We start from the raw sequence: 25979 nt of genomic DNA, 5'->3' as shown, positions 1-25979 counted from the left end.
TCCATTCCATTGTCTTTAGCTCTGTTAATTGCCCATCTGTTTGGAATACTGTCACAGTGATCTCAGGACATATTACAGTTGTGTAAGAACTTTGTAAGAACTTACCACAACAGTAGATGTCCTACTGATCACCGATGGAAGTATTCCTTCCCACCTGCCTGCCCCTCTGTTGTATATAGCTCCTCTTTTCTGTTTTTGCCATATCTGCAGGGCCTTAGGACCAAGGAGGCTTCTTTCACTACCTGCTTGGGTCCTTCTAGCTGAGCAGTCACTTCTCAGGGGTCTTTAGGCTTTTGGCTTTGTTTCATAGGTATATAATAGTCTTATGACCACCAGGGCCTTTATAAGCCTAGCCATGCAGTCCAACCCAGTTATGTCCCCATGTATTTGTGGGTATTTATTATGAGGAGGCATGTTAAGAAGTTTCTAGAGGTTATGTAGAGGTTATGTTAATTTAGGCATTATTGTCTGCCTCTGTCTAAGAGAGACATGGGGCCTTGGAGATTGTCTGGGGATCTGCGCTCATACGTCTGCCTGTATACCCCTCCCCTTGCGAGCTGAGGGGATATGTCTGACGTGATAGTGAAGGTTAAGATTTGGTACCCTGGCCAGATGTTAACCATGATAACCCAGCTGTTTGGAATACTGCAACAATGATCGGTGGAACATCTACTGTTATGGTAAGTTCTTACACAACTTTACTTTCTTAATCATCTTTATTAATGTCACATACAGCATAGTTCCATGAGGTGTTTTTGTACAGTGTTACTAACTTGTTGTTTTCTTGCAGATTAACAAAACTGCAGATACTGGAACTGAGAGAAAACCAATTAAAAATGTTGCCAAAGTAAGTAATTAAAAAAATTTGTTGTTTGGGATGTGTGTTTTATTTATTTTTATTTATTTATTTGTATTTTGAGTGTTTATCACCTTTATAATCAGTCTGTGGGTAAGACAATGCAATTACTGAGAAATGCTACCATTTCAATAATGCAGAATGTTTATGTTCTAATGCAAGTTTCATCATCAACTCCCTTTCTCAGGTTGAGCCACTCTTGGACCTTCTTCAAAAGTCATACCCAACTGTCACAGCTCTTATGTGATGTACCCCATCCATCAATTCTCTGAACATACTAATCTCCTCTTACCTTCTTCCTGTCTCTCCCCAGTCTGATTTACAAAATTGTCTTTGGCTTCCCTGCGCCATGATCTGTTGTATTTGACGTCCTTTTGTGTATTTGGAACTAATTTGGCTTCCACTCAGCTCTCATTTCCTTGCCTGTCTCATAGTGTGCATCCCTACTACCTGTCGTAAGCACTTAATCTCCATCAGTTCAAGCTCCCTTAGCTGCTGTGCATTCAGTGCCCAGGTTTCTGTGCTGTACAGAAGCACCACTGCTCATACCACTGTTTTATACATTTTTACTTCTCAATTTGTCTGGCATTCTTCGGTAATGCATTACCCTTGATACTTTGTGCCAGTTGGCTGCAACACCTTTGACTCTAGCATTGACTTCCTCATTAAGATTTACCATCCCAGATAATTGAAGCTGTTAACATATTATACTGTTTTCCCTTCTTTTTCAGTTTCAATATTATTTGGATTCCCCCATTTGCTACCATGACCATTCACTTATCTGTACTTGGTTTCATCCCAAATGCCCTTCGTTTTATATTTCAGTCCCTTGTCATTTGCTGAAGTTCCTGTTCAGAATTTGCTTCAGGAGTTGCATCATCTCTATACAGCAGCTTTGTTGATCTATCCCTTCTGACCTGTTTGAGGTAATCCATCGCCATAGTGAGAAGGAGTGGGCTCTGAGGTGAATCCTAATGCACATCAACTCCTACTGGAAACCTTTCTGGGAGTCTGAAAATACTTGCTACTTTTATGATTGAATCCTTCCACATGGTCTGCACCAATTCTACCAATATTTCTAGAACTTAAAGGTAAAGCAGGAATCTGCCTAAATCTTTTTTTTTTGGGGGGTGGTGGCTTGGAATGTCAGTTTTCTCCAGCTTACTTTCTGTTCCGTGTTTAAGTCGCCCTCTCCAGCAGTGCTTCCACTTCTTCCTCATCTATCTGCAAAGAGTTAATGGGGCAAGATGATATAATTTTAGCTTTTTTGTTGTTGAGCAAACCAACTTTTGCAATTTCTAATTTCACTTTAATCAACAGATTAAAGTCTCCCCCACATTCAGACCTGCATATTTAAAGTTGTTAGTATTTCTCCAAGCAATTTTGATTCTGGCATCTGATTAATCTAATCCAGCATTTTGCCTGGGGCAGATTTTAAAAATTAAGTACAGAATACTTTGCGAGAAATGGGGGATTATTCAAACCCTTCAGACCAAGTTTTGTATAGACCTATTTAAATTTTAAACCATGATCATAAAGTGTTTTGCCTGTACTACCAAAAAGAATGGCAAAGGTGTTGCCAAAATTGCTAGGTATGAATCAGTGTGGCTTTTGGAGGGGAGGCAAACATTTGACGTTAATAACAAAACAATGATAATTCAGAGTGAAGTAGAAGTAAGACAATACTGCTGTTGCTGGTTGATCTTGATACTGAGAAGCATTCATTAGAGTTTGCTGGGATTTTATAAGTAGGGCAGTGGAAGTATTTACATTCCCAGGTAGAGTAATAGGGTTAATTAGGGGAGTGTAGAAAGGGTGGGAAGCAAGAATCAAGTCAGGTGGGTTCCTTTCCTACAAGCTGTTGGAACAGAGGAGTGAAGCCTAGGAGGTGTCCTCTTTCCACTTTGTGCTTTATATTTAGAATCATTGACAAAAATAAGGGACACTCAAATTCAAGGATATAACTGGTATGATAATCAAGAAAAGTTAGCTTTATTTGCAGATTATATTATTTTGTGCCTAATAAATTCAGAGAAGAACATTTCATTGTTGTGGAACATTTTGAAACAACTTCTTTTTGGGGTATATAATTAATAAAGGTAAAACAAGGTATGTAGCAGTAAACATATGAATTGGTTCAGAATATATTTATGGGGACACAGTAAGATGAGGTATTTAGGTATTTGGATTAGAAATGATTTTGCTATGGCAGCTAAGGATATGTGGGAAGAGACTCGTCATCTTCTTTCGGCTGTTCCCGTAAGGGCTCGCCACAGCGGATCACCTGTTTCCATTTCTTCCTGTCCTCTGCATCTTGCTCTGTCACACCAACCACCTGCATGTCCTCTCTCACCACATCTATAAACCTTATTTTAGGCCTTCCCTTTTTCCTGTTACCTGGCAGCTTCATCCTTAGCATCTTTTTCCCAATATGCTCCGCATCCCTTCTCAGCACATGTCCAAACCAACGTAATCTTGCCTCTCTGGCTTTGTCTCCAAACCTTCCAACCTGGGCTGACCCTCTAATATACTTATTCCTAATCCTGTCCACCCTCGTCACACCCAGTGCAAATCTTAACATCTTTAACTCTGCCACATCCAGCTCAAACTCTTGCCTTTTTGTCAATACCACTGTCTCCAACCCATATAACATAGCTGGTCTCACTACCCTCTTGTAGACCTTTCCTTTCACTCTTACAGGTACTCATCTGTCACAAGTCACTCCTGACACTCTTCTCCACCCACTCCATCCTGCATGTACTCTCTTCTTCACCTCTCTTCCACACTCACCGTTACTCTGAACTATTGACCCCAAGTATTTAAATTCATCCACCTTCGCCACCTCTACTCCTTGCATCCTCACCATTCCTCTATCCTCCCTCTCATTCACACACATATATTCTGTCTTAGTCCTGCTGACCTTCATTCCTCTTCTCTCTAGAGCATATCTCCATCTCTCCAGGGTCTCCTCCACCTGTTCCCTACTCTCACTACAGATCACAATGTCATCTGCAAACATCATAGTCCATGGGACTCCTGTCTGATCTCGTCTGTCAACCACCATTGCAAATAAGAAAGGGCTCAGAGCTGATCCTTGATGCAACCCCACATCCACCTTAAACGCATCCGTCACTCCCACTGCAGACCTCACCGCTGTCACACTACCCTCATACATATCCTTTACCACTCTTACATACTTCTCTGACACTCCTGACTTCCTCATACAATACCACAACTCCTCTCTAGGCACCCTCTCATATGCTTTCTCCAAGTCTACAAAAACACAATGCAACTCCTTCTGACATTCTCTGTACTTCACCATCAATACTCTCAGAGCAAACATCGCATCTGTAGTGCTCTTTCCTGGCATGAAACCATACTGCTGTTCACTAATCATCACATCCCTTCTTAACCTAGCTTCCACTACTCTTTCCCTTAACTTCATGCTGTGACTGATCAGTTTAATCCCTTTGTAGTTACTACAGCTCTGCACATCACCCTTATTCTTAAAAATCGGTACCAAAACACTTTTTCTCCATTCCTCAGGCATCCATATGTGGGAAGAGACTAAAAAGATAAATCAAAAACTGATCAATTGGAAGTTCAATTATGGATAGTAAGTTGCAAGCAGTGGAAAGGTTTGTTTAGTTTTATATACAGGTTAAACTTATTTTTATCAACCAGATGAGAAACTCTGGATGATAACTAATAGAGTTAAAGGAATATGTTATGTGATCCTATCTCGCCTACATTCTGAACTGATGGGTTCGGAGCCGATCCCTCAGCTCCGACTCGGCACGCTTATGCTATAGAGCGAGGCCTCTAATTGGCTGAGCTATCTTTATCCCAGGATGCACCACCACTAATCCCCCAGATCTCGTTTGCCGCTATCAAGCTTAGACGTGGTCTCAACATTGGCTGGGCTAAGTACTATTTATTTAGGCTTTTCCTGTCACAAATTTCCTTTCTTTGAACCCAAAAGCTGTTTTAACAGCTATTGTTGTCATATTAGTGTGTTTGGTGATTTTCCGTTAAAAATTTGATTTTTTAGTCAGGAAGGTTTCCGTTTTAGTTAGAGGGCCTTCCCCTGTTGCTTTGCTGGTTGTATATCTTTCTTGGGTCAAGCACCCGTTTAAGTTAGAGGGTCTTGACTCTCTTTATCTTTTTGTCTGTGTATCTGTTTAGTGTAAAAAAAAAAAAAAAAAAAAAAAAAAAAAAATATATGTATATATTTTTTGAATTTGTTGAAGTTGTTGTATTCAACATTGTCTTTGGCTAAATTTAGTGTTTCTTCACTTAAGAAAGTTCTGTGGTTAAAGCAGTTATGTCGAAAGAACACAAACCCTCCGGGTTTAAGAAATGCACAAGGTGTGGTTTTAAAATGTCCATAACGGACGACCACGCCGTCTATTGCTTAGGTGCTAAGCATTTACAAGAGTCGTGTAGTGTGTGCCACGCGTTCTCTTCAAGAGTCCTCCAGGAGAGGAAAAACAAATTAATCCTCAAGGGATTAATCAAGCCTTCCTTCGAGGAGGCTTTATCTTCCTCTCCGTCTCCTTCTAAAAGAAAAAAGCATCGGCTCCGACCAGTCAGTCGGAACCGACTGCTAAAAAATCCAAGCAGACTTCTCCATCGGCTCCACGGACTTCGGAGCCGAGGTCGGAACGGTCTGCCTTGATGCCTCCAGCCTCGACCCCTCTGGTTTTGGAGCCGAGGTCTGGGGGATCGAGAGGCGGGTCACCCTCATCGGCTCCACTGATATTGGAGCCGATCAGGGTTACTGGCTCAGACTCTTCCCCCTCGGAGCCGAAGTCCTTATCGGCACCGAGGGAAATTTCCTTGAAACCTTCCTCGGAGCCGATAGTTGTTGAGTCCTTTCGGAGCCGGTCCCCGAGCCCTTCGGAGCCAATGGAGAAATCGGTTCGGGCCCGATCGGTATCCTCTAGGTCATCCAAGATGTCTGATTCGGACATCGACAGGGTGCTCCTTCGACTCTTCCAGTCTCTGGTGTTCCAAAAGCTTGTTTTGGCTCCAGCCCATTTGGCTTCGGAGCTGATGGTCCACTCCCTTACTGTGGTTCCTCCTCCAACAGCTTCGGCACCATTGGAGCCGGTGCTGGTGGAACCTGTGGAGGTGTTAGGGTCGGGCCCGACCCTTGCTCCAACTCCGGCTCTTGGGTCGGAGTTCAGTACACGGACTTCTTCCTTCGGCCCTGGGGAGGCTTGATTGATGCTCGGTCCCAAGTCTCCCTCTTGGTGCGTCGGCGGGAGTACCGTCCACTGTCGTGGCCGGAGGTGGGACCCTCCCAGGATTCTGGTGGTCCCGCCTTCAGGGCTATGAGGAGCTTTAGCCAAATCCTCCTTGGCTACCTCCACGGTTTCCCCAGCTACCTCCTGCATACGGAGACTGGGTGTAGTCCCCTGTCTTTAGACAGCGGAGCCCCGGGCCTCAGGTTACCCCCTCCTGGAGGTCCTTCTGAAGCCTCTTCGAAGAACCCCCAGGAAAAGGTCGCAAGAGGAAGCACGTTGACTCCCCTGATGAGTCTTTGACATCGACACCGATCTCGATGATGCAGAGGGGTCCCTCTCGGATGATGTCTCCTTTGCAGACATCCTGGAAGCCCTAACACAGCGGGCTGGCAGTCCAAACCTCCCTCTGCTGATGAGTCGGTGTTCCTGAAGGCCTCGGGCTCAGCCCTCCGCCTCCTGGGTGTCTCCGCCCGGGACGAGCTCCTGGATTTGATCTGTCGGAGGGTGGGAACACCCAGACTCTGTGGAACCGTGCCTGCTCGTCCGAACAAATTTCTCTCGGCGCCCCCTGATAGAGAGATCCTTACTAAAGGTGTGGCTGTAGATGCTTTGCTGGTGGCATCTGCTACCCAGCAAGATGTAGCAGAGGCTTCTACGTCTGTCCATCCTCCTAATAAGGAGTCTAGGAGCATGGATCGGTACAGAAAGCGCACCCTTAGTTGAGCGGCCTTTACACTGAGGTCTTTGAACTACCTGACGCACTTTACCAGATTTCAGAGGGATCTGATTAAGGAGCTATCCGATACCCTCTTGGGTAACCTGCCTGAGGAGCTGGCCCAGACGGTTGACTCTCAGCTGGCTACAATGTCGTCCATTTCGAACTCGTCCATGAGGCTCATTTCGTATGCGGGTCAAGGGGCGAGTAGAGCAGCGGGTACAGACATTGCTCTCACGGAGACAAGCCTGGCTCCGCCTGTGTCATTTCGAGGCCTTTAAGTCTTCTTTGCTGACGCCTTTGATGGGTCCTCCTGTTTGGACCCAAGGTAAAGACACACTAACCCGCTGTGAACAGGAGGGTAAGACTCTGACTGCCGGGGCACGATTTTCCACTCCCTTCGGCCTTATCCCAAGGCTAAAAGAGGAGGGAAAATGTGGTTCCGTAGATCTCAGAAGCCTTACCCTCTCAGCAGGAAGGTTCCCCTTCCAGAGGCAGAGGAGGGGAAATTGAAGACGCCGTCCCAGAGGCGGCAGAGGCCCTCGCAATACTGGAGACCGCGAGTCCTTTCGTGGCTCTTCAGCCTTTCATAGTCCCTGAGGGATTGCCCGGCTGTGCTGCGGAGCCAGTCAGGGTCGTCAAGCACCTGAAGGCCTGGGAAGGGATCACTCAGGACCAATGGGTGCTTCGGATTATCGCCGGAGGTTACTCCATCCCTTCTCTCACCCCATCCCTCAGTCCAAAAATCCCGGACCCGCCACCCAGTCAACGGGATACCGCAGCCTCAGAAGTTTCAAAGCTGCTGCAAAAGGAGTCATCCAACGGTCCCGTAGACCAGATCGGATTAGGGACTTACTCAAGATTCTTTTTGGTGCCAAAGACCGGGACTTGAGGCCCATTTTGGACCTCAGCATCCTAAACCGTTCAGTCAGAAAGTCCAAGTTCAATGGTCACTCTTCAAACCATTCTCCCATTGCTGGAGAAAGGTGTTTGGATGTGCTCCATAGATCTCAAGGATGCTTATTATCATATCATGGTACATCAAGCGTCCAGGAGACATCTGCGCTTCAGCCTAGGAGGCAGTCATTTTCAGTTCCGTGCGCTGCCCTTTGGTCTCACCACAGCCCCCAGGGTGTTCACCAAGTGCTTGGCAGTAGTGACTGCTCATCTGAGAAGTCTAGGATTCCAGGTGTTTCCGTATCTAGACGACTGGCTCCTAACTGCCACCTCCAAGCATCTACTTGGGAGCCTACAAGCCACTATCTTACTGGGCAATTCCCTTGGAATCACCTTCAATTGGCCAAAGTCTGTTTTGCGGCCATCTCAACGAATAAGATTCATGGGGTAGAAATAGACTCAAACCAAATGCGGGTCTATCTACCTTCGGACAGAATTCAAACCATACAAAATCAAGTTCGAGCCTTACTTCCCAGGTCCAAAGCCCCAGCCAGAATGGTCCTGCAGCTATTGGGATCCATGTCTGCCACGGTTCTTCTAGTCCCCTTGGCAAGGTTGCACATGAGAATCCTCCAGTGGCTTCTTTCAGCTCAGTGGTCCTTTCAGGAACTCCCTCTCAGTCACCTCATATGGATCACGGAATCTTGCAAACGGGACCTTCGCTGGTGGCTAGTGCCCTCCAATATGGATCAGGGACGACCCTTTGTTCTTCCTCCTCCGGCCACTTTGACCACGGACGCCTCCCAGATGGGGTGGGGGCATTCCCTGGGCAGGTCAGTCCAAGGCAAATGGCACCTGGAAGAGACTCTTCTTCATATCAACATCCTAGAAATGAGGGCAGTACTCCTGTCCCTTCAAGCCCTTCACGATTATCTCCCTCAGGGCGTAATCTGTTCACTCAGACAACATGTCAGTTGTCTGGTACCTGAACAAACAGGGAGGGACCAGATCCTATCCTCTTTGCAGAGAAGCCATGAGAGTTTGGGAATGGGCAGTCACGACCAAACGCTTCCTAGTGGCTACTCACATACCGGGCAAGTCCAATGTCATAGCCGACAGATTGAGCAGAACCATCATCTCTCCTCACGAATGGTCTCTGAATATGACAGTGGCAAGTCAGATTTTCAGCGAATGGGGAGTTCCGTGTTGCGACCTCTTCGCGACTCCTCTGAATGCGAAGTGCAAAGAATTCTTCTCCCTCATCCCGGCTCCGGGGAAGAGACCCATGGACGCATTAGTCCATCCTTGGCCCACCGGCTTGCTTTATGCCTTCCCTCCAGTTCCACTCCTCCCCAGGGTGATTCAAAAGGCATCTCTCTTGGGGAGCAAAATGATCTTGATTTCTCCTTACTGGCCTCGTCAAGTGTGGTTTCCCTATCTTCGGAAACATGCCCTGAAAGGTCCATGGTTTCTGGATCAGATACAGGACCTACTGGTTCATCAGTCGGGACTATTCCACCAGTCCCTACATACCTTAAAATTGAAGGCTTGGCTCCTCCTCTTCCGACGATAGTCAGGAGTCATACATTGGATCCAGATGTTGTACACATATTATCTTCGGCCCATAAGTCTGCTACAAAGAAACTGTATTCTAGCAAGTGGAAAAGGTTTGCTATTTGGGCTCAACTCCGGGGCCTGGACCCCATTTCTATTCCCGTGGCAGAAGTACTAAAATTTCTGACCTCTCTTTTCAATCAAGGCTCTTCAGTTTCTACCATCAAAGTACAATTGGCAGCAATTTCTAATTTTCACGAATCCATAGACCCACCTTTAATGAGCAACAGATTGTGTAAGACCTTCTTGAAAGGTGCTGCTCTATTAAGACCTCCGATTTCTCATCCTGCACCTTCATGGGATCTCGATATAGTATTGCGCGCCTTGACTTCTTTCCCCTTTGAACCAGCAGCCACATGTGATCTAAAGTTTCTGTCATGGAAGACAGCCTTTCTGGTGGCGATTACTTCTGCCAGAAGAGTTTCAGAGCTTCAAGCTTTGTCAGTGAAACCCCGTTGGTTTTTCATAAAGACAGAGTATCCCTCAGACCAAATCCTTCCTTTGTTCCTAAAGTTTGTTCTACTTTCTGCTTACAACAATCGTTAGAGCTTCCAGTTTTTTGCCAAAATACTCTAACAAAGCGGAGTTCATATTCCACACACTAGATGTCCACAGACAGTTACGTTTTTATTTAGACAGGACCAAACAAACAAGGAAAACAGATCAGTTGTTTGTATCCTTTGCAGATAACAGATTGGGCAACGCTGTCACAAAGGTCACTATTGCCAAATGGATCAGGGACTGTATTACTCAAGCATATATTTATTCTAACAAAGAGCTTACCACCTCTGTCAAGGCTCATTCTGCAAGGGCTATGTCTACTTCAGTAGCATTTCATTCTAAGCTTGCTATTAGTGACATTTGTGCTGCGGCTACATGGTCTTCCCCGCACACCTTCATTTCCCACTACAAATTAGATGTGGCATCTAGAGGATGGGCTTCATTTGTTTCCACAGTGCTCAGGAGTGTTTTCCAATGAGCCACCCGGGATTTAGGTGATGGGGACGCTGTCCCATCAGTTCAGAATGTAGGCGAGATAGGATCACATAACATCTTTTAGTTATGTACTCACCCTAACTTCAGATGTTTGGGATCCATCTCACTTACATTCCGAGCAACCCACCCTCCTTCCCCCTTCCTTGGAGATCAGAGGATATCAGAAGGTCCGAATCCTGTTGTTTCATCTTGAAACATCTAACAATGTTATATAACCAAGTTGTGCATGTGTGCATGAATGCGGACAAACAAGATCTGGGGGATTAGTGGTGCTGCATCCTGGGATAAAGATAGCTCAGCCAATTAGAGGCCTCGCTCTATAGCATAAGCGTGCCGAGTCGGAGCCGAGAGATCGGCTCCGAACCCATCAGTTCAGAATGTAGGCGAGATGGATCCCAAACATCTGAAGTTATGGTGAGTACATAACTAAAAGTTATTTAGGAAGTGAAGAGGACAAGTGTTAAATGGGATAATTTGATCTGCCCCATAGACCAAGGTCGTTTAAGCTTACCTAATTTGAATGGATACTTTAAATCTGTATAATTAAGTCTCATATGCATAAAACAAGCAGAAGGTTATAAATCAGAGTGAAAAAGGATGATTATGAAATGAGGGAGTTTGCAAAATGAGAGAGTGGGATTTTGGATTCAGATCCGCAAGGAGAACTGCCACCATACAGAATATTACAAACATAAAGCAGCATGATGTATTCTTAAGAACTAAGTCATCACTGGAACGTGGAAAGGAGATTTTGCCAATAACAATGACTGTAAGTAGGGGTGTACAAACTAGGGAAGAGTAGGCTGGAATTTACTGGAGAAAATTGGCATAGGAACCAAGGTGTTTTGTTGTAAATAAATTTAGAGAGGAAAGGGTAGTGGAGTGGAATGAAGCCAAGCAGATGTATGGACTGCAGGTAAGAGGTAGTCTTCCTTGCCAGGAATTGATGTCGAGAGTTTAGGTAAAGGAAAGGGATGGGGGGGGGGGGGGCATGCTTAAGTGAAACATCAGCTCTAGTAAATTTTTTATTTGTGTGCATAACAGAAGCTGCTAATCAAATGGGATAAGTAGTAGGACATATGAAGTATTGCCTGTTAATAAGGAGTCTATAAGAGGAAGTTTGAAAAGATTTAGAAGAGAGACTGGAAAGGCAATTGACAAGGGAACTATGGGAGGACATCTATGACTGTCAACTATGTGACAAAGTCCCAAAGGTTTAGGGTTTGTGCTTTTAAGTGTTTACATTGACAGTTTATACCTCAAGCAGACTTCGGATAATTTTTCTTTGGATAGATAGCAAATGTTTTTTTTGTTAAACAAGTAACTTCTTTAATAAACCATCACTTGCAACATAGGCAATCATACATTTATATAAATGAAAACAATCCACACTGACATAATCCTAGTTGTAAGCAGTTTATATTACAAACTATACTCCTAGTTGCGAACATTCTACATCAATTAAAATCTACCCAATCACTTTCAGTCAAACATTACACCGCTCATTTAAGTCCTGCCTTCTTTTAAAGCTCATTCCTCCCCCTATGTATTTTTGTCATGATTCCCATTTTTCCTTTGTAGTTTGCTCCCTACCCTTTTCTAAAGATGATCTCAATTCCGGTTATTTTTTTGTCTGTTACTATATTCACTCCTAATAGTATAGTTGGTTTAAATTTTGATTTCCATTTTCTAGTAATTGCTTTTTTGGCAGCCACCATAATTAGACAGCAAGGCCTTACCATGTATAGACAATTCCAATTATTTATCATAGCTCTGAAAAAATCTCCCTTGTTACACCAGTCTGTCTAACCAGTATCTCCGACAGTACACCCTACAAGGAATCCTTAAAGTCCACCAACTCGCTGCACTCTCAAAAAATGTTGTTCCCAGTTACCTCTTTCTTCCCTGTCACACCTGTAACATTTGCAGTCTACCTGAGGAAAAATTCTCTGGTTCTGTTTGTGGTATATAAATATCTATGAAAACACTTCCAAGCAAAAATCCTAACTCTTGTAGATTTTGTTGCATATTTGGGAGACACATATATCCCCCCATTGTTTCTTTCTGGATTGCTTATCCCAATCTCTCTTCCCAATCCTTTCTAACTTCCTCTGATTGAGTCGATATCACTTAGTCGAATGTTTATTTAATTGAGTAATTATTCATTGAACTCTACATGTCGAAGTTCTTATTCAGCGAACTACCTAAACAAATGTAAATTGATTGAATTGTTTAACTTGGCCAACACTGCGAAAGTAAAATACACTGCATCATGCTTATTTAATAAAGGTATTTAAACCTTTAATAAGAGAGCTACTGCCTTCAGAAAACACTCGGCTTCATGTTTACCTCTGTTCTCCATAATAGCCTGGAGACGACAATGCCATACTATAGTTTACCCTTTTCCTCAATGTAGTGTGATCTCGGAGTTTGTATATTTAATTTGTGGGGGGTGCAGGGTGGCTTGCCCCCTGCAAAAACAAAGAAGAAAAGAATATGCGCCGACCAATGTTGTTGCACTTCATTATTTACAGACAAGTTTGGTGTAAATAAATGCACGGATGGTGATAATGCACGTTATTGTTTACAGTTTATTGTCGCAGTGTATTTTATGTTCACGGGGTTGGCCAAGTAAAAAAATCAGTCCATTTACATTCGATGTTTAGGTAGTTTGCTGAATAGCAGCTTTGATGAATAGAGTTCAATGATTAGTTATTCGATTAAGTAAACATTCGAAGTGATATAGACCCCTCTGATTGATTCTTACAGTTATCATGCAATATTTTATATGCTCTACTAATTATTCCTTTTTTAATGGCAGCTTCTGTTCTAGATTCAACTAAAAACTCTACTAGTGCTGGTCTTTCATTTAGGCTGCCCCTATTTCTTTCTCTGCCTATACTTTGATATCAATCCTCAATAAGGAAGGCAACCTCTAACCAGCAGTCCAAATAAATTCTTAGCATCTTCCCATTCTGTTGTCTCTCCCTGTCTAGTTATTTGCTCCCAATACCTTGGTTCCTTTGCCGGTTTTCTCCAATAAATTCCAGTCCTCTACTACCTGTTGTCTATATCCCTAATCGCAGTCATCTCTATTTCAGAATCTCCTTTCTCCATTCCTGCATTGGCTTAGTTGTTAGGATACTTTGTTACTTTATAGATATAATCTTTATGATTATTTTTATTCTCCTTAAAGGTCTGCATCCAAAATCCCAGTCTCTCCTTGTTTCTTGAGCTACCTCCTGTTTCACCATCATCCCTTTCCACTTTGAATTGTAGTTTTCTGCTTGTGCTATGTGCAAGCGAGGAGCCTTAACTGTGTAGCTCTGAAATGTCCCTTCAAATCGGGTAATCCCAATCTGCCCTGTTCTACTGGAAGAATCATCTTATAACTCTTGACTGTTGCTGTTTTCCCTTCCAGATAGTCTTTCAGCTCTATTAATTGCTGTCCACAACTTATCTGGTTGATAAAAAAAAATATGCCTGACCTGATATAAGACTAATGGGACTAAAAACATTTTAACTGCTTGTGTCTTACTGTCCATATCCATATAACAAAGCTTCCATGTTTTCAGTTTTTGTATCATCTTTTGTTTAGTCTCATTCCACATATCCTTAGCTGCCACACCAGAATCATTTTAATCCATACTCCTAAATACTTCATTTTATCATGCCCCCAAAAATACTGATATTGCTGAACCAATTCATATGTGGATACATAATTTACCGCTATTGCTTTTGTTTTAGCATCATTAATTTTGAATCCCGAATGCCTGAAAATGTTCCACAACACTGTAATATCTTTCTGGTTTTGTCAGGTATAAACTAATATCATCTGCAAATAGAGCCAGCTTTTCTTGACTACCGTACCAGTTATATCCTTGAATTCCTGAGTCTCTTATTTTCTTTGCCTTTGGTTCTAAACATAATGCAAATAACAAAGGGGAAAGAGGGCACCCCTTCCTGGTTCCTCTGCTCAAACAGAAATTATCAGAGAGGACCCCACCCCCTTTACTTTTAGCATCCAGTCCCTAATGTATTTTCCTAATTAACCTTATATTTTTTTCAGGAAGTGCTGATGCTTCCATTGCCCTGCTCATAAAGTCCCAGCTTACTCTGTCAAATGACTTCTCTGCACCTCAGGTGACCCTCACATTGGCTCCTATACAAAAGATTCAACTTGGCTGTTGCAGCTTTGTGGGACGTTACACGTAGTGCCTTAAACTAGGGGCCTTAAATGTGATGCCTGTACGCACAGACCTCAGAACTTTTCAGCTGCAGATGACCGACGCGTCGTGTGCTTCGCTTCTTCAATGCAAAAGTCTAAAAAGCTAAGTACCCTGTTGGGGGGTTTTCTTCCATTTAACTTGCTAAAGCTTGGCTTGTTGTAGCAATGCATAGCCGATGTCAGCAAAAAAAGGTAAATGCCAATGCGGGCATCAGATACCCCCATAAAGACTCGCATGACCTCTGCGTTTTTTGCTTAGGCCGGGAGCACAATCACAACTCCTGCTCCATTTGCCAATCCTTTTGTACCCAAGACTTTTCGCAGCCATCTGGCCGCTCTTAATCTTTACTTGGAGAGCCAACAGCTGAAACGGTTAGGCCTTAGGATGGATCCCACCTCGGAGGCCTCGACAGAACCTCTGCATAAGAAGGCCAAGATTCCCAGGCCCTCTACCTCTGCCACTCCGCTACCGGACGCCCTGCCAGCTTCCAGTTTATGAGTTGAGGGACGCCTGGCGGATCCATTGACTTCAGCGACAACCTTTGTAGAAGCCATTTCTCATTTGACTGCTGGCATATCCTGGAGCCAACCCAGACCCCGATTAATGCCAATATCAAGGGGGAACCAGACTTAACAGAGCCTCCGAGCGGGATCCCTCCTCCAGACGCTACTACAATTAGACCGTCATCTGGCTCCAGGCATTTGCCCATGTCTACACCAGACAAGAAAGAAAAAAAACAAACATACGACCTCGACCAAAGAAGACCTACCTGACTGGCAGTCCCTCACTTCTTCCTTGATGCAGGCCTTTATGGCCCTTAGGCCTTCAGCCTCATCCTCCACTGCTGAACCGTAGATCTGCTTCTGCCTCTTCTCTCCCTCCTCTGGCCTCTCAGGACAGGGAAGAAGAGCAAGACACCTATTAGTCCTCCTCTGAGGAATCCATTTCTTACACCTCCCATATTGCTTCATCTCAGGAGTACTACTCACCAGATGAAGAATCTATTGAGGGAGACTCTCCATCAGAGGATATTTCATTTGGTGAAACTATCACCAAAATGAAAGAATATTTCAAATGGGATACCTCTCAAATGTCTGAAACTCAGAAGAGGTATTTTGAACGTTTACAGGTAGAATCCCCCTCCCCTTCTTCCATCCCACCTGTCATACCTGCATACATGGATGCATTTACCTCTGCATCAAAGACACCAGATTCTCAGCCACCTGCCCTAAGCGGCCAGACTGCTTGTAAAAGGTGCCTGATGACCAAACATTCCTAGTCACACCACCTCTGGCAGACCCAGCTGTGATTGCCACCTATCCTGATAAGCAATCCAGGCTCATTATGTCTGCCTCGCTCTTACCCACTGACAAAGACAGCAGATATATGGTAGGACTGGTAAGAAGGTCTATACCTCTTCCACTTTGGCTTTTATAGCCATCAACTATCAGACATACATGACCAAATATGATTTTGGACCTGGTTTCTCAAGCCTCTACCTTGCTGGCCCTACTCCTGACTGCCCTACAAAAGGTGACATCTCTTCTAAACTATTTCTGGCTGCCCAAGTAGCCAGACACTCAATTAGATGCAGCTATGATGCTGCAGAAGCTTCTGCTCACTCTGCAGCATCTGCCTCTGTTCTCAGGAGATATTTCTGGCTTTGACTTCAACACTTACCAGAAGACTTTTAAGTCTAAGATCTTGGATGCCCCCCTGGATCCCATTTTCCTGTTTGGAAAACAATCTGCAGATCTTTCAAAACCCTGCACGAAAAGAGCAAGAAATTACAAAACTGTCATACATTTGTTGGTGTCTCCCATCCCCAAATATTACAGGAACTACCCTGCCAAGGCCACATTTGTCAGACGTAACTCAACCTCTGCTGGAACTACCTCTTCCAGACCTAGAGGGAGGTACCAGAAGACAAACTGTTTCCAGGCCAGCTGCCCCACAGCCTCCTCCTAGGCAGCCTTTTGAAGACAGAGGAGGCCCTAACAATACGTGACTACCTTGCCCCCTATCCCTCTATGCCCACCTCTCCCACTGCCTCCTGTTTTGGAAAACCGTCACCACAGACAGATGGGTGTTGGCCCTTATCCAAAAAGGATACTTCTCCTGGAAAGAAAATCCACCCCTAAGAGGCATCCCCCCCCCCCCCGAAATCAGACATCTCTCTTACCACAGGTCCTTACAGACCTTCTGAACTTGGGTACCATAGAACCTGTCCCCTCAGGCAGGAGGGAAAAGGCTTCTACTATCTACTGTTCCTGGTCCCCAGAAAGGACAGACCATGGAGACCTATCCTAGACCTTTCCTTCTTAAATCTATTCTTAAAAGTGCCCATTTTCAGAATGCTGTAGCTCCAAAGCCTCCTTCCTCTCATATCAACCAAGGCTTTCATGGCCACATTGGACCTAAAAGAAGCCTGTCTGCACATACCCATCCTACCCTCCCACAGAAAATGTTTATGCTTCTCTGGACTCTCCTCTCATTTCCAATTTACTGCCTTGCCCTTTGGTTTGTCCACTGCCTCCAGTGTGTTCACACAGTGCCTGGCTCCTCCCATTGCAGAACACTGGGAATTCAGATGTATCCCTACCTAGACAACATCCTGATCCTATCAGACTGCAAAAAAACCCCTTCAGCCCATCTGCAGTTCACCATGTCCCTTCTACAAAATCTGGGATTCACCCTCAACCTCCCAAAGACTTCCCTGACCCCAGAGCAAGACAATATATTTCTGGGTTGCAGAAACAAAACAGACTTAATGAAAGCCTTTCTACCCCAAGACAAGGTCAGCTCCCAGACCTCCCATTTCAAAGCCCTGCTGCAGATCCAATAACTGCAAGGCAATTCCTAAGGACCCTGGCCTGTATGGCAGCCACCATCCCTATGCTTTCACTAGGCAGAATGCATTTGCGAAAGCTGCAGTGGTGTCCAATAAACATTTGGTCCCAACATCAGCATCCCCTGGGGCAAGAAATCTCACTCCTACCCTGCCTAAAGGTGGAGGTCAACTGGTGGATTCAACAAGTCTAGCTCAGCCCAGGCATTTCCCCTCCACTCTCCCAACCCAGGTTATGCATACAGATGCATCAGACTCAGGATGGGGAGTCACTTTGGCATCCTACAGGGTTCAAGCAACATGGCACCCTTCATTAAAGGCCAAGCACATCAATGTGAGAGAAATGACAGCAGTCCTCCTGGCTCTGAAAACCTTCAGTCCCCTGCTACTACCAGGTGTTCTCGAAATAATTACCGACAACACCACAGTTATGTGGTACCTCAACAAACTGGGAGGAACAAAAGCATACCACCTGTGCAGACTAACCTTACTGATATGGGATCTAGCCTCTTGCCACATCTTCTCCCTGCAGGCATCCTACATCCACTTGCAGGACAACAAACAAGCAGACCTACTAAGCAGGACGTCCTTTCCACAACATGAATGGATGCTGGACAGGGCTGTCTTCCTAGACACTGTCCACCGGTGGGGCACTCCTGAAATAGACCTGTTTGCCTCCCCCCAGAACAGACAATTACAGACCATCTGTACCAAGATCTTCTCCCCTGTAGCTTGGAGAGTAGACACTTTCAGCATTTCTTGGAAGGGGAAGTTTATATATGCCGTTCCTCCCTTCCCACTAATTCAGAAAGTCCTCCTGAAAATCAGGAGAGACAAACCAAAAATCTTGTTGGTGACTCACTACTGGCCAAGGCAGCACTGGATGTTCATCGTGTTTCACTGTTGCAGTCCTAATCAATGGGTTATCTGGCTCCCAGTAGCCCTCGATTGGCCAGAATACCAAAGGTAAGTAAAAATGACGGCTGTCCATCGGTTGTAAAGGATGTCAGGGCGTCCGATACAAAAGGAGGCAGCCGACGTCACTTCATCAGTCTTCCTTGCTGTGGAGCCCGAAGCAGAAGCATTTCTTGCACGAGTGAGGGGCGGCAGTCTACCTTTTTTGTTTCCGACTACAAAGTTGAAGTCAACTACAGCGAAGTACCCCATTGGGGATCCTCTTTTCTTGCCTTAACAAATGTCAGAGAAGGTTAATAATTGTCTTACCTGTGGAAAGCAGATTTCCGCATAGAGATTTTCATTGCTATTGTATTACATGTTTAGGCCTTGACCACGACATTCCTAATTGTGATCTTTGTGTTTCCTTTAATCCGCGTACTATTTGTCGTCGGGCTAAGCTTTTAGCGAAGCATTTTGAAGTTTGGCCTAAGTTTGTCGGTATGGCATATGCTGGTCTTCAGGCTTCGGATATCCCCAAAAAGCATAAAGATAAGGACCGTGACAGGCTTCTGAAGGTCAAGTCCTCGGATGATGATAGGTTGGTCGTCAGTCATGCGGTAGCCAGTGAGGCGCCTTTGCAGCCCCTGCAGCCCGCAGATTTTCAATCGCAGGCCTCGGTTGAGACCGTTTCAGAGGCCCCCGGCCTCCAGCTTCCATTTTGCCTTCTGACCTTCCACCTGTTGCCTCTTCAGCTGAATCCGGAGCCTTGAAGGTGACTCTGGTGTCCGAGACTTCCGTTCTTCATTCAGACAGCAAGCTCATACCAACGACTTCGGCTGCAACTTCGGCGGTTGCCAGGCCTCCCGAGTCCTTTAGACTTGCAGGTAAATCTTCCATTCGTAAGCCTATGAAGAAGCAGGCTCCAGTTTCCTCTCGTTCCCTTCATTCTCAAATGGTTAAAATGGCTGATGACCTTTTGACTGTTATTAGGGGTTCACAGCCTCCTCCTTCAAAAAGAGGTAGGGATGTCTCTCCTGAGGCTTTATCCTTTTCAGGTTCTGATACTTCTAGCATTTCTGTTGATGAAGAAGTTTCTCAAGCTTTCTCTCCTTTTGAGGATTCAGATGCAGAGGAGTCCATCCCTTCTGCTTCTCCTCCAGACGATTTCTCTTTTGGTTGTTGTGTCTTTTGGCTTTTCCCGGTTAGGGGTCGCCACAGCAGAACTCTGGTCCGCTAATGATTAGCAGTAGATTTTTACATGCCGAGTTACTAGCCCTGATGCACAACCTTCAACGAAGGTACGCCCATTCACGCATGTCTCCATGCAGAAGACGCTCTAAGAATCGAACCGGCCAGAGTCTTACTGTGAGGTGACAACGCTACCATAGCACCACTGATACTTTAAATAGTCTCAGGGAACATTTTAAATGGGAAAGTCAGGATTATCCCCTTTCTAAGAAAAGGATTAGGGAGTATTTGGATTTGCCTCAACATAAACCTTTGGCTATTCCACCTGTGTTGGAAGTGGTTGATAATGTTTTCTTGAAAATTTCCTTGACTACAAATTCGGTTCCTTCTGCTCCCAGGAAACCTGACGGGTACTATAGAGTCCCTGATTCTCATTTGTTTCTTTTCAGGAATCCGTTGCCTGATCCAGAGGTTATTTCTCAAGGCCCTAAAGGAGTTAAGGTCACTGTTACTAAAAAGCCTATTCCTTCTGACATGGAATCCAGGAGCCTAGATAGGTGGGGTAAAAAGGTTTATACCTCTGCCACTCTTGCTATTAGGTCTACTAATTGTCTTTTTCATATGCTGAAGTACCAGCAACACACCTTGGAAGCTATTAAGTGTAGGATAGCAGGTGTGCCTCAGTTGGCAGAGAGTAAGGATATGCAGGATTTGCTAAATTCTGCCAGTCTAGTCAATAAACATTCTTTACATTGTGGTTTTGACATTTTAGAAGCCTCCTGTAGGACTACAGCTACTGGCTCTGTTATTAGAAGGCACGCTTGGCTCAGGGAGCAGCCCTTACCAGAGGCTTTTAAGGCTAAACGTTTAGATGTACCTTTGCATAAGGACAGTCTTTTTGGCAGCAAAGCAGTGGAAGTGCTCAAGAAGATGGAAGACGAGGCCAAGTCTGTGCACACAGGTAGACTTTCTACAAGTTCAGCCACATTGCTTTAGCAGGTATTACCCTTCTAAGAGTTGGATGTTCCCTGATACCAGCAGACAGAGCCATTTTAGGACTATAGGTATCAAATCTTCTAGGGGACAGATGGCTACTGCTCAAAGATCTAAGCGTTGGCAGGCTTCCTCTTCCAAGGTGGGAAGTTCTAAGCCTGCATCTCACTCTAAACATTCTCAATGACTCTGTCCAACTTCTGCCTGTTTTTGCCTGGAAAAATCTATCACTGTATGCCTTTCCTCCACTGCCTCTCCTCCCCAAGGTACTCCTAAAGATCAGACAGGAGAAGCCAAAAATGATACTGATTGCCCCAGACTGGCACCACCAGTACTGGTTCCCAATCCTAAAGAACTTGTCTCAATGCCCAGCTTGGACCTTACCTCAAATACCTCATCTACTGTCCCAGCAAAACAATCAGATCCTGCACAGCCAACTCAGGACTTTAAACCTGGCAGCATGGCTGATAAGGTAGTCATACAAAACACACCTCTCAGTAAAGCTGTGATGGATGTCATCTTGGAGGCCAGAAGGCCTAGTACTAGAAAATCTTATGCTGGAAAATGGAAGAGGTTCTGTGCTTGGAACCAGGTGCAAGGAACAGATACAGCTGTGCCAAATATTCCTCAGATTTTGCAATACTTGACTGAGATGCTGGACAAAGGCCTATCTTTTTCATCTATTAAAATTCATGCCTCTGCCATTTCGGCTCATTACAATACAGAGCCACCAATCTTTTCTCACCTCTTATTAAAACAGTACCTCACAGGAGCCAAAAATTTAAGGCCTCCAAGGAGATCACCAGTGCCTGCATGGGACCTCAACTATGTCTTGGAAAAACTCACCCTGCCTCCTTTTGAGCCAGCTGCTATTGCTGATATAAAGTTTTTATCTTGGAAAGCAGCACTGCTCCTAGCAATAACTTCTGCAAGACGAGTTTCAGAGCTAAAGGCAGTCATGGCTGTGGAACCTTTTATAATTTTTTATCCAGACAGGGTCTCAGAGGAGAAACCCCACATGTATGCATAAGGTGGTGTCCAGTGTGGCTCTTAACCAAACTATTCGTCTGCCAACTTTATATCCAAATCCACAGAACAAGGGGGAGAGAATTCTGCATTCTTTGGACGTACACAGACAGCTTAGATTCTACTTGGACAGAACCAAAGTTTTCAGAAAGAGCAATTACTAGTGGCATATGCTGCAGGATCACAAGGAAAGGCTATCTCAAAGCAGACTATTTCAAAGTGGATAGGCCACTGCATTCATTTCTGCTACTTACACCATGGCAAGCCAGTGCCTAAGGGCATTAGGCCACATTCAACCAGAGCTACAGCCACTTCAGCAGCTTTTCTCAGGGGAGTACCAACCAAGGACATTTTAGACGCTGCTACTTGGAGATCAGTGCACACCTTTACTAAGCAGTATCATCTGCCACTGTAAATCCAGGGCAGGCTTTGCCACTGCAGTTCTGCAGGGCCTCATAGCTGCTCCTAATGCTGTTTAGCTCCAGCCTCCCATCCATAGCTTTGGGACTCTACCCACATGTAATGACTGCAACAGTGAAACATGAAGAACATAGTACAGTTGTGTACGCTTACCATAAATGTAGATGTTCGAGTGTATTCACTGTTGCAGTCCAGGTTACCCACTCACCATCCCCCTTTCTTCTGATGGAACCTATTTTTCCTTCTCTGATTTATACAACATATGTAGTGTATTTGCTGGTAGATGAAGGTAAAGCTTATACTGGTGGATGTATTTATATATATATATATATATATATATATATATATATATATATATATATATATATATATATAAATTTTGGCTACCTTTTTAGGGGGCACCTGACATCTGGGGCAAGAAAAACGAAAGGAAATGGCGTCGGCCGCATCTTTTATACCCCTGATGACCTGACGTCAGGGAAGGGACGACAGCAGCCGACGCAGGACTTCAGAATTCAGGCTGACTGAGGGCAACCTGCCAGCAGGATTACCCAAATGTAATGACTGCAACAGTGAATACACTCAATCATCTAAATTTATGGTAAGTATACACAACTGTACTTTCCTCCTCAAGGGGTTAGGACTCACTCAACTTAGGGCAGCTTCCACTTCTGCAGCCTTTTTAAGGGGTGTCCCTGCTAAAGACATTTTGGAGGCTGACACATGGTCTTCTATTCACACTTTCACAAAGCATTATAATTTGCCTTTGTTTTCAAGAGCCAGGTCAGGGTTTGCCACTGCTTTTCTGCAGGGCATTATCTCCAATTCTTGATTCTGTTGGTTCCTCCTCCCTTTTCTCTGGGCTTTGGTAATCAACCCATTGGTTAGGACTTCAACAGTGAAACACGAATATAGTACAGTTGTGTACACTTACCATAAATGTAGATGTTCGAGTGTATTCACTGTTGCAGCCCTGCTTTCTCTCCCTCCTTCCTCCTTATCTCTTTTCCTAAGGTACATGCTGAATTTAGTTTAAGCCTTGTTTTCTGGGGGCTTCTGACTATTATGATAAGAAAGACTGAGGAAGTGACATTGGCTGCCTCCTTTTGTATAGGACACCCTGACGTCCTTTACAACCGACGACAGCCGACGTTATTTTTACTTGCCTTTGGTATTCTGGCCAATCGAGGGCTACCGGGAGCCGGTTAACCCATTAATGTTCATGTTTCACTGTTGCAGTCATTACATTTGAGTAATCTGCTGGCAGGTTGCCCTCATTCGGCCTGATTAACAAAGTCTTGGGTCCTGCGTCAGTTGCTGTCCCTTCTTCCATGACGTCAGGTCATCAGGGGTATAAAACATGCAGCCAACGCCATTACATCAGTCTTTCTTGCCGTGCGGTGCCCGAAGCAAAAGCGGTTCGCAAGTGCCGGATGGCCGACTCCTGAAATTTTCATTTTCGAGTTTCAGATCCGAAGTCTTCAACTAAAAAGCCAAGTACCCCGTTGGGGAAACTTTTTCTTGCTCCTTACCAATGTCAGTAAAAGTTAATAATTACATTACTTGTGGGAAGCAAATACCTCATAAGGACTTTCATTTGTACTTTATTCCTTGCCTAGGCCCTGACCACAACGTACCTTGTCAGTTTTGTGCTTTATTTAATCAACGCACTGTACATCAAACGTCTGTACATTTTTCCTTGTAAATATTTTGGCTCATGCTTTAATTGTCCAGAAATGTCGTCTGTTAGCAAGACACCTCCCTATGGTAAGCAGTCTCAATGACTTCCCTTTACTCTTACCAAGCACTTACCTTTTAGCTGCCCCTTTGGGGGGAAAACTGGCTCTTCATGCAAGAAACTGTCATCTTATAACCCAGGACAAATGGGTTTTAAATATAGTATCCCAGGGATACAGATTTCATTTCCACACGTTGCCAATTCCAAACGGATGGAAAGACCTGCCCCCATATCAGTGGGCAGAGGCCCAGAAACAAATACTTTCCCTCATGAGCATGGGGGGGTATTCAACCAGTACCAGAAGAGGAAAAGGGACAAGGTTTCTATTCACGACTTTTCGTGGTACCCAGAAAAGACAAATCATGGCGTCCAATTCTGGACTTATCTACTCTAAACACCTTTCTGGACGTTCCAAAATTCAAGATGCTGACTCTTCAGTTACTTCCTATGCTAGGCAAAGATGCCTGGTTGTCAACTCTAGATTTAAAAGAGGCTTACCTGCATATCCCAATCAGGGAATCTTGCAGAAGATACCTCAGCTTCAAAGCAGGCTACTTGCATTACCAGTTCTCTACACTGCCTTTTGGCTTATCTACTGCGCCTATGGTCTTTACACAGTGCCTGGCTCCAGTAATTGCATTTTGCAGGCAAAGAAATATTCAAATATATCCATACCTGGATGATTGTCTAATTCAGGCAGAAAACAAGGACACTTCAAAACCATCTGGCGTTTGTAAAAAGGATTCTAACTTGTCTAGGATACAGTATAAATGAAAAGAAATCACAACTGGTACCCTCTCAAAAAATTACATTTCTGGGTGCAAGCTTGAATACAACTGCCCAGATGGCTTTCCTTACGCCAGAGAAGCAAATTCATTTGGTGACTTACTTCAAACATGTGGCCACAAAAACACTGCTTTCTGCGAGACAAATACTGCAAGCCTTGGGGTTCATGGCCTCCTGCATTCTTCTAATTCCATATGCAAGACTGCATATGAGGAAACTTCAGTGGTACTTAAAAAGTCTATGGAGTTAGCATTGTCACAGCCTGGAAACAATGATTCCTATCATACCTTGCCTGCAACTAGAGTTCCTATGGTGGGCAGAGGCCTGCCACCAAAACAAGGGACTGCCATTCATACCACCCCCTTGCCATCCAGTCATAGTTCTTTTTGCCTCATCCCAGAACTATCAGTTGGACAAATTTTGCACAAGAACTCATCAAAAACAAAAAAAGCCTGGAAAGTGGATGCTCTATCCTTCAGCTGGAAAAACGTTATCAGTCTATGCCTTTTCCCCACTGCCTCTGCTCTCCAAAGTTCTACTAAATGTCAAACAGGACAAACCAAAAATGATTTTGATTGCTCCAGACAGCACTGGTACCCACTCCTGCGCAATGTGTCACACCTTCCACTGTGGCACCTGCCTCAGACACCTTACTTACTGTCTCAGCAGAACAACCAAATTCTGCACACTCATCTCCAAACTTTGAATCTTGCAGCATGGCTAATCACCTAAATTCACCCTTAGCATCCCTCAGCAAACCTGTGATGGATGTCATTTTGGAGGCGAGAAGGCCTAGTACTAGAAAATCTTACACTGACAAATGGAAAAGATTCTGTGCCTGGAATCAATCTCAAGGGATAAGCACAGCAGTGCCCAACATTCCTCAGATTTTACAATACTTAACTGAGATGCTTCACAAGGGCCTGTCCTTTTCTTCCATAAAAATCCATGCATCAGCCATTTCAGCTCAATACAACACAGGACCTCCACTCTTCTCTCATCCTCTGCTAAAACAGTTTCTCACAGGGGCCAAAAACTTAAGACCACCCAGGAGAGCTCCATCCCCTGCCTGGGACCTCAATTTTACATTGGAAAAGCTCACTCTCCCTCCTTTCAAGCCAGCTGCTACTGCAGGCTTAAAATTTCTCTCCTGGAAGACAGCTTTTCTTTTAGCATTCACTTCAGCTAGAAGGATTTCCGAATTACAGGCTCTTATGGCAGTGAAGCCTTTCATCATTTTTCATGCGGACAGGGTATCTCTCGGGACCAATCCATCCTTCTTGCCTAAGTTGGTATCCAGTGTGGCTCTTAATCAGACCATTCATTTGCCAACTTTCTTTCCCAATCCACAGAACAAGGGGGAGCGGATTCTGCATTCATTGGATGTACACAGACAACTTAGACTTTACTTAAACAGGACAAAATCTCAAAGAAAATCTGAACAACTGCTGGTGGCATTTGCTGCAGGGGCAGAGGGAAAGGCTATTTCAAAGCAAGCCATTTCCAAATGGATAAGCCCTTGTATTC

At 44.6% G+C, this 25979-nt stretch overlaps 1 protein-coding gene across 2 annotated transcripts in view; it reads left to right on the top strand.

The window, feature by feature from the left end:
- Positions 1-25979, top strand: part of ERBIN (erbb2 interacting protein) — a 3184408-nt gene that overhangs the window by 1553255 nt on the left and 1605174 nt on the right. For both annotated transcript variants that reach the window (XM_044063352.1, XM_044063353.1), the window contains exon 8: positions 791-847. In XM_044063352.1, coding sequence (XP_043919287.1) covers positions 791-847 — 57 coding nt within the window. The remainder of the gene's footprint in view (positions 1-790; positions 848-25979) is intronic.

The sequence above is a fragment of the Protopterus annectens genome, chromosome 2.part1 (genome assembly GCF_019279795.1).
Source record: "Protopterus annectens isolate FY-2018-M chromosome 2.part1, PAN1.0, whole genome shotgun sequence".
In the NCBI taxonomy this organism is placed as follows: Eukaryota; Metazoa; Chordata; order Ceratodontiformes; family Protopteridae; genus Protopterus; species Protopterus annectens.
The sequence above is the reverse complement of the archived record's forward strand: the minus strand, read 5'-3'. Positions and strand labels throughout refer to the sequence as shown.